Consider the following 16,931-nt stretch of genomic DNA (forward strand, 5'->3'; position numbering starts at 1 on the left):
CGATAACTAATACTTCGATCCTTCACACTTTTAATTTGTAAACAATTTTAAAGTAAAACATTCCAAATGTCACGACACGAATACTTAAAACAAAATGGTAAAGAAATGGTTAACTTGCTATCAGTAGGCGTGCCCAGAGATTGAAACAGAAGTCACAAGCCATGCTTGGGCTATACATATCTATATCTGATCTGGTCAGTGGACGATTGTGAGTTCCAGCATGCAAACACTTCTCACCACGTGGATTTTGATTATTCAAATCGGAGTAAGTAGTTATAATTACTATGAATTATTTTGATTTTATGTAAATATTTGAATATCACAAAATTTCTGAGCTCGGAAAACCGACAAAACAGTTTAGATGTTATTTCGTCGTCATTCTGCAATCGTAATTCAATTCCCGACTTCGTTTTATAGACCAAGAATATCTCCTATGTTGGCTGGTTATAAGACATGCGTCACCCTTTTATCGTTGTAAGTGTTATACACTAACCACTTTGAACTATATGAGAATGCCTTGCTATGTTTAATATCGAGCTTTAGCAGTGATTGTGTTGAAGGGCTAAGCGGTATTGAGATATATCGCCCTAAATACAACTGATGGAGACATGAAGTGATTGTAAATTATCACATTGGAAAGGTTAATTACTAAATTATCAAACAAAAATACCGATTCAATCATTCTTTTGTGGCATACGAAAAACTTTCAAATATTTACCGTGGTTGCAAAATCTGAATGTATTCGCTATTCAAAAAATATTGCAAGACATTTTGCGATAATACAAACAGGGGATTTGATCGCTTACTGATATTCTTAAGACAATTATTCAGCTGTATTGCTTCCTGTAGTGCAGTACCGAAATCAATATCAACTTAAATATTCATGGAGGTGGATGTTCAATAGATGATGTTATGACCGTTGCTGACTGAATTGTAACCATCATTTCATTTTCCTGATATACTTTAAACCGTGTTCCGACTTTGTATTGTTTTTCCATGTGCGTTAAGAATTTTTGCCAGTCTAATTTAAAACGAATTTGAGCAGAATTTTACATTATCTTCGTGCTGTTTGTAATAATTTATACCAGCTCGCAAAGACATTATCATTTCTATCTTTATGAGGTTGACCACTTGAACGCTATAGAGAGATGCTTGTATGCTTTCAGCTCCACAGCTTATCAAATTAATGTCTCAGATACATTTTCTAGGACAAAGAAAAACATACCAAAAACTGATTTCTCTTGTGTCTTTAGTACTTAACAGTAATACCGTAAGACAGGAGATTTAAAGTTTGTAATATAAACACTACTGTTGTCCTAGAATTGTTGCTGGTTTAGACCCATTGAATAGTAAAGAAAGTCACTAATGTATTTATAAATGAACCCGGGATGGAAACCTTTTCTTCAATACCACTGTTGGGATAGATGCCTCGGGATAAATTCTGACCTAGATGCGTTAACATGTTACTGTGTACTGTAGTTTGTCTCTAGATCGATTCAAGCAAGTTGTTAACACTTCTCTATACATATAATACTTCTTTATAAATACACATTGTAATGCTGTAATGGTAACGTCAGACAGCTGTAATGGTTACACCAGACACCTATAATGGTTACACCAGACATCTGTAATGGTTACACCAGACAGCTGTAATGGTTACACCAGACAGCTACAATGGTTACACCAGACACCTGTAATGGTTACACCAGACACCTGAAATGGTTACATCAGACACCTGTAATGGTAACGTAGAACCTGTAATGGTTACACCAGATACCTGTATTGGTTACACCAGACACCTGTAATGGTTACATCAGACACCTGTACTGGTAACACCAGAACCTGTAATGGTTACACCAGATACCTGTAATGGTTACACAAGACAACTGTAATGGTTACACCAGACAGTTGTAATGGTTACACCAGACACCTGTAATGGTTATACCAGACAGTTATAATGGTTACACCAGATACCTGTAATGGTTACACCAGACACCTGTAATGGTTACGTCAGACAGCTATAATGGTTACACCAGACAGCTGTAATGGTTACACCAGACACCTGTAATGGTTACACCAGATACCTGTAATGGTAACACCAGATACCTGTAATGGTTACACCAGACACCTGTAATGGTTACACCAGATACCTGTAATGGTTACACCAGACACCTGTAATGGTTATACCAGACACCTGTAATGGTTATACCAGACAGCTATAATGGTAACACCAGATACCTGTAATGGTTACACCAGACACCTGTAATGGTTACACCAGATACCTGTAATGGTTACACCAGACACCTGTAATGGTTATACCAGACACCTGTAATGGTTACACCAGATACCTGTAATGGTAACACCAGATACCTGTAATGGTTACACCAGACACCTGTAATGGTTACACCAGATACCTGTAATGGTTACACCAGACACCTGTAATGGTTATACCAGACAGCTATAATGGTTACGTCAGACACCTGTAATGGCTACATCAGATACCTGTAATTGTTACACCAGACACCTGTAATGGTTACACCAGATACCTGTAATGGTTACGTCAGACACCTGTAATGGTTACACCAGATACCTGTAATGGTAACACCAGATACCTGTAATGGTTACACCAGACACCTGTAATGGTTACGTCAGACACCTGTAATGGTTACACCAGATACCTGTAATGGTTACACCAGACACCTGTAATGGTTATACCAGACACCTGTAATGGTTATACCAGACAGCTATAATGGTAACACCAGATACCTGTAATGGTTACACCAGACACCTGTAATGGTTACACCAGATACCTGTAATGGTTACACCAGACACCTGTAATGGTTATACCAGACACCTGTAATGGTTACACCAGATACCTGTAATGGTAACACCAGATACCTGTAATGGTTACACCAGACACCTGTAATGGTTACACCAGATACCTGTAATGGTTACACCAGACACCTGTAATGGTTATACCAGACAGCTATAATGGTTACGTCAGACACCTGTAATGGCTACATCAGAGACCTGTAATGGTTACACCAGACACCTGTAATGGTTACACCAGATACCTGTAATGGTTACCTGTAATGGTTCAGACACCTGTAATGGTTACACCAGATACCTGTAATGGTAACACCAGATACCTGTAATGGTTACACCAGACACCTGTAATGGTTACACCAGACACCTGTAATGGTTACACCAGATACCTGTAATGGTTACACCAGACACCTGTAATGGTTACGTCAGACACCTGTAATGGTTATAGCAGAAAGCTATAAAGGTAACAACAGACACCTGTAATGATTACACAAGACAGCTGTAATGGTTACACAAAACAACTGTAATGGTTACACCAGACACCTGTAATGGTTACACCAGACAACTGTAATGGTTACACCAGACAGTTGTAATGGTTACACAAGACAGCTGTAATGGTTACACCAGACATCTGTAACGGTTACACCAGACACCTGTAATGGTTACACGAGACAACTGTAATGGTTACACCAGTCAACTGTAATGGTTCAGACACCTGTAATGGCTACATCAGATACCTGTAATTGTTACACCAGACACCTGTAATGGTTACACCAGATACCTGTAATTGTTACACCAGACAACTGTAGTGGTTACACCAGACACCTGTAATTGTTACACCAGACAACTGTAGTGGTTACACCAGACACCTGTAATGGTTACACCAGTCAGATGTAATGGTAACGTCAGAGACCTGTAATGTTTACACCGGACAGCTGTAATGGTTACACCAGACAGTTGTAATGGTTACACCAGACAGCTGTAATGGTTACACTAGACACCTGTAATGGTTACACCAGACACCTGTAATGGTTACACCAGACAACTGTAATGGTTACACAAGACAGCTGTAATGGTTTCACAAGACAGCTGTAATGGTTACACCAGACACCTGTAATGGCTACATCAGATACCTGTAATTGTTACACCAGACAACTGTAGTGGTTACACCAGACACCTGTAATTGTTACACAAGACACCTGTAATGTTTACACCGGACACCTGTAATGGTTACACCGGACACCTGTAATGGTTACACCAGACAACTGTAATGGTTACACAAGACAGCTGTAATGGTTTCACAAGACACCTGTAATGGTTACACCAGACACCTGTAATGGTTACACCAGACACCTGTAATGGTTACACCAGACACCTGTAATGGTTACACAAGACACATGTAATAGTTACACAAGACTTGATCCATCATATGACAACAAGAACACCTGTCACGTGAGTAATTATTTGACTAAAATTTAGTACCTGTATTTATACAAAATTAACACACCGTTTTCATACCGGGCAATTTTTCCTAGTTTTCTACCACCGGAGGGGCGGGAGTCGGAACAATACAGTTTGTACAGTATAGCAACCCAACATTCAAGGATGACGACGGTAAATGCTGTGAGAGCGTTTTCTCCACTGCTTGCGGCTCAGGGCAGTGCGATCCCTATCTCGAGATATGCATTGACCAGGAACCTCCTTCTGGGTAAGCATAGTTTTGCGTGCTGTTAGAATGTCCGCAAAAAGACATATTTCTTTTTATATTTCTTCTCTATTATGTTCGCAAAAACAATGAATAAAACTATACTACCCTATGCTTACTATTTATAAGCTTGATTGGTAGTTAATTGAATTTACCAACATCTACGTGGTAGGTGTCGTAGATGAAGTAGAAAATACCTACCCTTTTGGAACGTCTGGTCTTGCTCTCCTTGTATTTTTATGGATGCTCCTTTTAAATCCTTTTTTGTTCAGGCTATGTCCTTGTTTTATCGCACTCGAGCTTTAAATAAGATTCTGACAGGCCGATATCTTCCCTGTTTATTTCCTTTAGTCAAAACCAATTAGCCCAAAGCAATAAGTTTCAAAACCTTCAACTAGCCCTCCATACTTTTCTTTTCCGGTTTGTCCTTTGTAACTATTTCCTTTCCTCAGATTTCAGCCACTTCCTCTTGTCTGACATATATACCTTGGTTTCTAGACTTTCCTCCGCTGTTCCCACTTGCAATATACAATTCTCTTCACTCTCTGTTGTGACCGATTAATGCGTTTTTGTTGCGTGTTGGTCCGGCTCGTTCCTAGCTGTACACATTGTTCTCATTTGAGAACGTGACATCACTTATCTTGATTGACCAAGATCTATATGGCGTGTCGTCGATGAAGAAGAAGACGTTTACCCTTCCGGAATTCTCCTTGTACTTTGTTAACATGAGGACTTACGGCTCATAAACTTATGTAACAAAATATAATTGACACATAAGTTACAAAAGTTATATGAAATACAAAGACATTTTATCATCATGTATAAAGAATAACATTGTTCTATATCATTATTATGTACAAGATGTACAAATTAACGGAAGATGGACAGTCCTTGTTTAGTTACCTTACATAACTGTAAAGTGACTTTACAAAGGAACACGTAGGCTAGACTAGAACCATAAAGTGCAGTGACAACATTTACTATCAACATTATCAAATAAAGGCTCGAACAGGGTATGCAAATGTATACAGTGGTGTAGTCAGGGGATGGACGGTAACAATATGTATAGAGTGGTGTAGTCAGGGGATGGACGGTTACAATATGTATAGAGTGGTGAAGTCAGGGGATTAACGGTAACAATATGTATAGAGTGGTGAAGTCAGGGGATGGACGGTAACAATATATGTAGAGTGGTTTAGACAGGGGATTAACGGTAACAATATGTATAGAGTGGTGTAGTCAGGGGTTGGACGGTAACAATATGTATAGAGTGGTGTAGTCAGGGGTTGGACGGTAACAATATGTATAGAGTGGTGTAGTCAGGGGTTGGACGGTAACAATATGTATAGAGTGGTGTAGTCAGGGGATGGACGGTAACAATATGTATAGAGTGGTGTAGTCAGGGGATGGACGGTAACAATATGTATAGAGTGGTGTAGTCAGGGGATGGACGGTAACAACATGTATAGAATGGTGTAGTCAGGGGATGGACGGTAACAATATATGTATAGAGTGGTGTAGTCAGGGGATGGACGGTAAAAATATGTATAGAGTGGTGTAGTCAGAGGATGGACGGTAACAATATGTATAGAGTGGTGTAGTCAAGGGATGGACGGTAACAACATGTATAGAGTGGTGTAGTCAGGGGATTAACGGTAACAATATGTATAGAGTGGTGTAGTCAGGGGATGGACGGCAACAATATGTATAGAGTGGTGTAGTCAGGGGATGGACGGTAACAATATGTATAGAGTGGTGTAGTCAAGGGATGGACGGTAACAATATGTATAGAGTGATGTAGTCAGGGGATGGACGGTAACAATATGTATAGAGTGGTGTAGTCAGGGGATGAACAACATGTATAGAGTGGTGTAGTCAGGGGATGGACGGTAACAATATGTATAGAGTGGTGTAGTCATGGGATGGACGGTAACAACATGTATAGAATGGTGTAGTCAGGGGATGGACGGTAACAATATGTATAGAGTGGTGTAGTCAGGGGATGGACGGTAAAAATATGTATAGAGTGGTGTAGTCAGGGGATGGACGGTAAAAATATGTATAGAGTGGTGTAGTCAGGAGGACGGTGGACGGTAACAATATGTATAGAGTGGTGTAGTCAAGGGATGGAGTAACAACATGTATAGAGTGGTGTAGTCAGGTAACAATATGGATGGTGTACGGTAACAACAATATGTATAGAGTGGTGTAGTCAGGGGATGGACGGTAACAATATATGAGAGTGGTTTAGACAGGGGATTAACGGTAACAATATGTATAGAGTGGTGTAGTCAGGGGATGGACGGTAACAATATGTATAGAGTGGTGTAGTCAGGGGATGGACGGTAACAATATGTATAGAGTGGTGTAGTCAGGGATTAACGGTAAAAATATAGAAAATGTTGTAGACAAACACTCATATAATGTAAATAAAAGTAAAATACAATAACTTAAAAAGTTGGAATCTAGAACGAGCTAAAAAACATGATTGCAGATATTTTCCTAAGTTAAAAAAGTTCCTTTCTATTACGTACAGATAGCAGCTGGACAAATCTATATGAAGATGGACGGCTCCAGTAATACTTTCAATGAACGTTTACGAATATCTATGTATAGTGGACATATCAGAACTAAATGGAACTTGTTTTCTACCTGGTTTTGGTTACAAAACTGAAATAACCTATTCTCCCTCGGAATATTACGATACCAACCTTCCTCTATATAAAAACGAAAAGCATTTTGACAAAATCATTCCTTGTTAAAACCATATATCAAATGTGGAACAACCAGACATTTTCAAAACCAGAAGACAACAAACATGTCCTAACTTGACAACGCCAATTACAGTTTCTGGACTTACATTCATTTCTCCGTGAGTTTACTGATGGACACAATCATCACATTCAAGTAGTTTCATCCTATATTTAATGATGTGACATTTCATATGATATTCAAATACAGGCGTCCTAATTCAAAGTATGCCATAAAATATAGCGTACTGGTTTTTTTTTTTATATTCAGGATTCTTCTTGTATTTTCGCAACCATAATTAAGAACAGTGAAGACACATATCAAAACATTGAGTTCAGATTCTACACTGAGTGATTAATTATCATAAATTCTGAATACATTATACATGCATTTTTTTGCGCAACAGCGGGTAATTAAAAAAGTCAACAATTTCTATTCCATAGCCATTAAAATAGTTTTGTTTTCAAGCTCGCACCATGTCTACGGAGAGACAAAGAAATATCTCTTATTATAAAGCTTTACAGGAAGTATTGATAAATTAATTTTCAAAGTCATCTACATACATGGAATAGAGATGGAGATAGCTCATCCCCTTGCATTCAGCCTCGTGAACATGAAAAACAACCCGACAACTCAGACTTATACCTAACAGAAATTTTTAAACCTTCATATAAAGGTTTTACAATATTCCAAAGTTTTCCTCTAACTCCTTCATAAAAAAAAGTTAAAACAAAACAACTTATTTCTATTGTATTCTGTCTAAAACCTCAGTATCAAAATTAAGGTAATAATTGTGCGCGTAATGATTTTTGTAATTGATATCAATATTTGACAAAGATTATAAGAATACATCCTTCACAATCTATTAAAACAAAATGCACCTCGTTTTGCTCAATTTACTGGATTCAAATACGTCTGAATATATTTGTCTTCATACCCGTGGTGATAACGTTAATTAAAAGCCGTATGTAAATATTTATGTATACTAGATAGATATACCAACGACTACTCACGAGCCTATTTGTTCAATTAACAGTATACGATACAATACAGGAGAAAGGTTGAAAACATCAGAGCCCTCGGCATAATTTACTATGGGTACTTATAATTAGTTTTGTGGTATACGACACGGTTGGTGTCACTGTACTTAATACTGTTCGACTATTTAACAAACACTGTAGATTTCACATGTCCAACATTTTCTCCAGATTTTCCCCTGACGACTTGCCATTACGTTCATGAACATATCAACATATCATATCTTTTGTTTCCTTCGGATATCCTTTGATACTAACCCCCCCCCCCCCCCCCCCCAACACCCCCCCCCCCCCCAACACCCCCAACACCCCTCTTCCTCCTATTTCTTCTTTCTTCTGTTCCGATTTCCGCACTTCCTGCCGGATAATTACCCGAGTCCATCGCTTTATTTGTCTTTTGTGTTTAGACGGATTATTTCACAAGTACACTAAGATGTTAAACTTTGCTTCTTAATGAACTCTTTTGCAGAAATTGTAAATATGGGAAAGGAAAGACAAGGATTTACGACAACACTGACCAGATTACATTTGGTAACAGCGTAGGTGGACTAAGCAACCCACTCACCTTTATCATTGAGGTAAGACCTCTCGTGTAATAAATAAACACTGTTGTCTAGGTCATCCATTTTGATATGTAAAGAATGTATTGTAAAGTGAAATTCATGGCTGCTCGTACGCCAGTCCCGCAACGATAGGTCGTTTACATAATAGCTGATGTTTATATTCTAATGGTAGAAGAAGAATATATCAGTAAGTGATATCGGTAGATAATACTGGACATGTTAACACTCCACGACAAATTAACCGGACATGTTAACACTCCACGGCAAATTAACCGGACATGTTAACACTCCACGGCAAATTAACTGGACATGTTAACACTTTACGACAAATTAACCGGACATGTTAACACTCCACGACAAATTAACCGGACATGTTAACACTCCACGGCAAATTAACCGGACATGTTAACACTCCACGACAAATCAACCGGACATGTTAACACTCCACGACAAATCAACCGGACATGTTAACACTCCACGACAAATCAACCGGACATGTTCACACTCCACGACAAATTAACCGGACATGTTTACACTCCACGACAAATTAACCGGACACGTTAACACTCCACGACAAATTAACCGGACACGTTAACACTCCACGACAAATTAACCGGACTCCACGACAAATTAACCGGACACGTTAACACTCCACGACAGATTAACCGGACACGTTAACACTCCACGACAGAGTAACCGGACACGTTAACACTCCACGACAGATTAACCGGACATGTAAACTCTCCACGACAAATTAACCGGACACGTTAACACTACACGACAGATTAACCGGACATGTTAACACTCCACGACAGATTAACCGGACATGTTAACACTCCACGACAGATTAACCGGACATGTTAACACTCCACGACAGATTAACCGGACATGTTAACACTCCACGGCAAATTAACCGGACATGTTAACACTCCACGACAAATTAACTTGGACATGTTGACACTCCACGACAAATTAACCGGACATGTTAACACTCACGACAAATTAACTTGGACATGTTAACACTCCACGACAAATTAACCGGACATGTCAACACTCCACGACAAATTAACCGGACATATTAACACTCCACGACAAATTAACCTGACATGTTAACCGGACATGTTAACACTTCGCAACAAATTAACTGGACGTGTTAACACTCCTAACATTAAGTAACTTACTCTGAAATTTGAACTCAAGCTCTGAGCGGACTGACTGCATCCTAATCCATACAGTGTCGTAAATCAAAAACCAATGCCGGTGACATTTGTTATCAAGCTTTAGGGGGTAATTCAGTCTCTTTTGTCATTATGAACAGAGGGTATTGAGCAAATATCATATATGAAAAGTTCGTGAGCTCTACGATGGTAGGGTAATAATGGCGATTAAACTCGTTTAAAATTTCAGGATGGTCATTCTTCATAAAATATATTAATTCAGTCAGTCAGTATGTAAGGAATAGTGTGTTCTCCGCGCGTTAGATGTCCACATGCAAATACGGGAGTATGATAACAAAACGTAAAATGGTTTTTTTTCCTTGGGTGTTGATAGTACAACATCAGACATGAAAATAGAAATTCCAGTGAACTCAGTAAATGATAGCAGCCTCCTGCAACGAAACAAGACAAGGTTATATGATAGCTAAACACCTATGAGAAAGACATTTTAAGATATCTGTGCTCTAATCAGCGTCAGTGAATAACTTACAACAGGTTTGTTAAAATCAGATAGTCACCAAAATCAGAGAGTCACCGAAATCAGTCACAAAAATCAGATAGTCACAGAAATCAGATAGTCACCAAAGTCAGATAGTCACAGAGATCAGATAGTCACCAAAATCAGATAGTCACAGAAATCAGATAGTCACCAAAGTCAGATAGTTACCAAAATCAGATAGTCACCGAAGTCAAATAGTCACCAAAGTCAGATAGTCACCAAAATCAGATAGTCACAGAAATCAGATAGTCACCGAAATCAGATAGTTACCAAAATCAGATAGTCACCAAAATTAGATAGTCACAGAAATCAGATAGTCACCAAAATCAGATAGTCACCAAAGTCAGATAGTCACCGAAATCAGATAGTCACCAAAGTCAGATAGTCACCAAAATCAGATAGTCACCGAAATCAGATAGTCACCAAAATCAGATAGTCACCAAAGTCAGAAAGTCACCGAAATCAGATAGTCACCAAAGTCAGATAGTCACCAAAATCAGATAGTCACCAAAGTCAGATAGTCACCGAAATCAGATAGTCACCGAAGTCAGATAGTCACCGAAGTCAGATAGTCACCGAAATCAGATAGTCACCAATGTCAGATAGTCACCGAAATCAGATAGTCACCGAAATCAGATAGTCACTAAAATCAGATAGTCACCAAAATCAGATAGTTACCAAAATCAGATAGTCACCGAAATCAGATAGTCACCAAAGTCAGTCACCAAAGTCAGATAGTCACCGAAATCAGATAGTCACCAAAGTCAGATAGTCACCGAAATCAGATAGTTACCAAACACACATATCATGCAGTTGAGAAAAGACACATAAGTTTAATTGCAAAACGTGACAACATTTTATTCAATAATCAACCATTTAACACATGCATTATAATACTTATTAGATAGGAAATCAAGCTTAAAGCTGATACTAATTCCTCTCCCTAATACATATGAAAGTAAATAATTCTTCGGGGATGGAAACACCCTACATGTATGGAATAACAATTAAGTTAAACAATAAACATATATACATGTGGTGAATTATGATGCCTTCAATTATCAATCCATGTATGTTAAAAAGGTAGCTAAACTGCTTACTTAGTTTTACATAAGTTTGGACGGTAAAAATATCTCATCGTTTTTCTGCTTTGAGTAAGTATCATTTCCTCAAATATCTAATTTTAATAACATAGGTTTGTCTGATTGCGATATAATTGTCACGAGATAGTGAAAAACGTTGAGTTCTTTGGACTAATCCGCATGTACACAATGGACTTTCCTCTAAATTCTCTATATAAAAGAGTTGTTTGAAATTACTACATTTTAGTATTAATCGTGTATGTAAAATTTGAAGATGTATACTTCCAGTGATAAAATATCAAGGAATCATTACTTTGTTTTTTATGATTTTATCAATCATACTGATGGACAGATAATTTCGAACATTTACATGTAATGTATTCTCTCGAATTGTATTGAATAATTTTAAAACGAGTCATCGTAAAATTGAGTTCTACAATTTATTGAGAGTAAATTAATCGACTTTCTTGAAGTATGTGTATGACCGTCTGATCCTTCATCAGGGATTACATTTGGCACAGAACATGTAGTTTTCTTACGATTCATTTCCTACAACTGTAGAATTTCATGATTGTTCATTCTTTTATATAGAGTATTTCCTACCTAACATATTTATACAATAAACTTAAACTTGATAGTTTTGTAGCACAAGTGACTATTCTCAGAGCTTCTATCGGGATGTTTTCTAGATTTTAACCTGAATAGTTTGGTAAATTATCCAAACAATAGTAGAAAATTCTAAAATAGGTCTAATAAAAGCAAAATTTGTTATTTTAAGAAAATTCCTATCAAGAGTACTTAAATTTCTTTATACAACTAGTCATGGTACCACTTTTTAAACCATATAATCAGTTATTACATGTCATCTGACAAACATACACTTACGATATCTCACTCTAGATACATTAATATGGTTCATGGACATAGAATCAAACATTTCTTGTAAAGTTTTCCTATTCATTAATAAGGATTCTGTCTTGTCTGGATTAAACTTCACATAAAACTTATTTGAACAGGTATGTATTCTTAAAAGATCCGTATTGTTAGTACTAACAGCGACGGTACTAACAACTTATTTGAACAGGTATGTATTCTTAAAAGATCCTTATTGTTAGTGCTAACAGCGACTGTACTAACAATGTATTTGAACAGGTATGTATTCTTAAAAGATCCTTATTGTTAGTGCTAACAGCGCTTGTACTAACAACTTATTTGAACAGGTATGTATTCTTAAAAGATCCTTATTGTTAGTGCTAACAGCGACTGTACTAACAACTTATTTGAACAGGTATGTATTCTTAAAAGATCCTTATTGTTAGTGCTAACAGCGACTGTACTAACAACTTATTTGAACAGGTATGTATTCTTAAAAGATCCTTATTGTTAGTGCTAACAGCGACTGTACTAACAACTTATTGGACCAGGTATGTATTCTTGAAATATCCTAATTGTTAGTACTAACAGCGACTGTAGGATTTTCAACTAATACACGTATGTACAAGCCAGTATCATATGAAAACAGTTTTAATTTACAATAAATGAAATTCACTATATCATTAATATATACCAAGAAGAAAGGGGGACCTTGAACATTTGGGGCTCTGTAGGAGGTTCATTTATAACAACACTTTAACTTCTACGAGATAAACGATTTTCACACCGAATTAATAATTTCCCAGACATATCCGATTAATTAGACTTATGTATAAGACCCCTATGGCAAACTCGATCGAATTCTTTACTTACGTCACAAAATACAGCTGTCGATTCTTTGCCCTCATTCCATGCCCTCCCGATATCATTTATAATTTCTGATAATTGGTTTGTTGCAGAATCCCCAGGTGTGAAGCCTGATTGACATTTTGTGAACAAATTGTGTCGCTAAGAAATAACAAACATGTATAAAGATACACCTCTCTTTTCTTACAAAATTTATCAAGGTTTGAAACAATGGCTTTATTACCTTCTATAAAAACAGATGTTACATTATCTACTTCCATATCGACAGATATACACCGCAGTCGATGGAATTATTAAAAATTTTTAGAAAGAATTGAAAACACTGACTCTATTATTGTATAATGTTTATTTCTACAGAAAGGAGTATCTATCGGTATAGTTGGCTATGATGATGATGATACTTGGTTAGATACCACAGACGATTTAATGGGAACTATACAAACATCGTACACAGATATCCTGGGGAACGGATCTATAGCCACGCCAAACACCCAAACTCTGACTGGCGGCCAAATCAGGTATGATATGTTCTAATCCGACTCCCTCAAACGAACATAGATTTAATCATCATTTTAATCTACACTTTACTGACAGTTCGTCCGCCAGCTGCTAATGTACAATACAACTGGCATCACATTTGAAAACACACATCTCGGACAACCACTTCTCCTTTGACAACGTTCATTTGATTACATAGGGAAGTCCTGTCTGATTGAAGCAATGATAACTACACATTCATATGGACAATTTTAAGGTTCAAAAGCCAATTACTTTATTTTTCCTTTCATTGCTCAGAAACACGTGATACCATCAAAACCATCGTCATTAATCATTTTGTTTGCAGAGTGGACGTGATACTGAGCTTTGCTTGTGATGTGTTTTACTACGGAGACTGCACCAAGTACTGTCAGGACGTCCCCGGCCGTTATACGTGCGACTCAAACGGAGATATAGTCTGTCTTCCAGGTAATAATTGAATTTTAATTGTAACATGCAAATTTCATTGGAATAAAATTGGGTAATTTTCCCGTATATTTGATGACGCTATACACTAAACCTAAACTTCATTTGCAACCCTTCAAAGAAAACATTGGTCTTGAACCCAACCTTCTGAATATGTAGGGCTAACAGACTTGGAAACAGTTGTTATTGGGGAGTGGTGTGTTTGAGTTTTTGTAAGGAAACAATAGAAGTGAACAACGCGAGTTGGCATCCTTTTTTATCGACGGCAGTTCAAAAAAACGTGATTTGACCAATCAGATCACAGCATTTGCAGTGAAAATATCCTACCCGGTATCTTACCCGGCAATAATCATCAACACGCACGGATCATTAATACGCGAACCTAAGATAAAAGGTGTAAACCTGATACCATCCATGGTATTAGATCATACAAGTAGAAACAGTTCTCTCTGGTTTAGTGGATATTTTAAAGTCTTCTCGCTACACTGCGGAGGATTCGTGACGCTGGTAATATTTAAATGGTCAAGGTTAGTGTCTTGGTTAGAGATAAGAATATCTTCCTCAGGTTACTCAGAAAGTAGATATTTTTCCGTCCTTCCCTTAAGGAGAGGCAATCTTTGGTTAGACAATCAAGAAGATTTAAAGTGTGTTTTCTACCAACAGCTTGGACTGGACCGCTGTGTGACATCCGAACAGATGACTGTTACATCAATAGCTGTATGAACAATGCCACGTGTGTCGATGGTAACGCTTCCTATATGTGTGTATGTGGACCACAGTATACAGGTCAGTGATATTTACCCTCCAATTCGATTTAATTTCAGTATTTCTGTAAATAATGAGATACCAGTCATGTTGCCACCATGCAAACTTGATCCGGTTTTTATCGAAGTTCGGCGTCTAAAAGAAAACGTTCTTCGAGAGAGATTTGAGTTAGGGAAATTGACCGAATAACACTAGAATTAGAGGATGCTAAAACTTGTGGAGATTCAATGGTTAATAAGTCCAGTGAATGGGTCATTCATTCCGGAGTTAAGTGGTAGTAAGGTCAGTGGATGGGTCATTCATTCCGGAGTTAAGTGGTAGTAAGGTCAGTGGATGGGTCATTCCTTCCGGTGTTAAGTGGTAATGAGGCCAGTGGAATGGACATTCATTCCGGAGTTAGGTGGTAGTGAGGCTAGTGGATGGGACATTCATTCCAGAGTTAAGTGGTAGTGAGGCCAGTGAATGGACATTCATTCCGGAGTTAAGTGGTAGTGAGGCCAGTGGATGGGTCATTCATTCTGGAATCAAGTGGTAGTGAGGCCAGTGGATGGGTCATTCATTCCGGAGTTAAGTGGTAGTGAGGCCAGTGGATGGGTCATTCATTCCGGTGTTAAGTGGTAGTGAGGCCAGTGGATGGGACATTCATTCCGGAGTTAAGTGGTAGTGAGACCAGTGGATGGGACATTGATTCCGGAGTTAAGTGGTAGTGAGGCCAGTGGATGGGTCATTCATTCTGGAATCAAGTGGTAGTGAGGTCTGTGTGTGGATGGGTCATTCATTCCGGGGTTAAGTGGTAGTGAGGTCAGTGGGTTGAGCATTCATTCCGGGGTTAAGTGGTAGTAAGGCCAGTGGATGGGTCATTCATTCCGGAGTTAAGTGGTAGTGAGGTCAGTGGATGGGTCATTCATTCTGGAATCAAGTGGTAGTGAGGCCAGTGGATGGGTCATTCATTCCGGTGTTAAGTGGTAGTGAGGCCAGTGGATGGGACATTCATTCCGGAGTTAAGTGGTAGTGAGGCCAGTGGATGGGACATTCATTCTTTAGTTAAGTGGCAGTGAGGCCAGTGGATGGGTCATTCATTCCGGTGTTAAGTGGTAGTGAGGCCAGTGGATGGGACATTCATTCCGGAGTTAAGTGGTAGTGAGGCCAGTGGATGGGTCATTCATTCCGGAGTTAAGTGGTAATGAGGCCAGTGAATGGACATTCATTCCAGTGTTAAGTGGTAGTGAGGCCAGTGGATGGGTCATTCATTCCGGAGTTAAGTGGTAATGAGGCCAGTGAATGGACATTCATTCCAGTGTTAAGTGGTAGTGAGGCCAGTGGATGGGTCATTCATTCTGGAATCAAGTGGTAGTGAGGTCAGTGGATGGGATATTCATTCCGGAGTTAAGTGGTAGTGAGGCCAGTGGATGGGTCATTCATTCCGGATGGGTCATTCATTCCGGAGTTAAGTGGTAGTGAGGCCAGTGGATGGGTCATTCACTCCGGAGTTAAGTGGTAGTGAGGCCAGTGGATGGGTCATTCATTCTGGAGTTAAGTGGTAGTGAGGCCAGTGGATGGGTCATTCATTCCGGATGGGTCATTCATTCCGGTGTTAAGTGGTAGTGAGGCCAGTGGATGGGTCATTCATTCCGGAGTTAAGTGGTAGTGAGGCCAGTGGATGGGTCATTCATTCCGGAGTTAAGTGGTATTGTTTTTGGGTAAAAGTAGTTATAGAATGCTATCATTTGTTTAATAAAAATCATAAACTTATGTCTATTTTTCCGACAATGGTTTACATTTA

The 16,931-nt window shown here is 38.5% G+C and overlaps 1 protein-coding gene across 1 annotated transcript in view; it reads left to right on the top strand.

Annotated features, from left to right (window-relative positions):
* Nucleotides 1-16,931, top strand: part of LOC132554340 (mucin-5AC-like) — a 40,911-nt gene that overhangs the window by 21,214 nt on the left and 2,766 nt on the right. Inside the window, exons 5-10 of the mRNA XM_060218650.1 lie at nt 8,789-8,897; nt 12,782-12,832; nt 13,054-13,104; nt 13,778-13,938; nt 14,265-14,386; nt 15,047-15,169. Of these exons, the coding sequence (XP_060074633.1) occupies nt 8,789-8,897; nt 12,782-12,832; nt 13,054-13,104; nt 13,778-13,938; nt 14,265-14,386; nt 15,047-15,169 (617 nt within the window). The remainder of the gene's footprint in view (nt 1-8,788; nt 8,898-12,781; nt 12,833-13,053; nt 13,105-13,777; nt 13,939-14,264; nt 14,387-15,046; nt 15,170-16,931) is intronic.

The sequence above is a fragment of the Ylistrum balloti genome, unplaced genomic scaffold (genome assembly GCF_031769215.1).
Source record: "Ylistrum balloti isolate Yb309-2 unplaced genomic scaffold, AGI_CSIRO_Ybal_v1 Utg369640, whole genome shotgun sequence".
In the NCBI taxonomy this organism is placed as follows: Eukaryota; Metazoa; Mollusca; class Bivalvia; order Pectinida; family Pectinidae; genus Ylistrum; species Ylistrum balloti.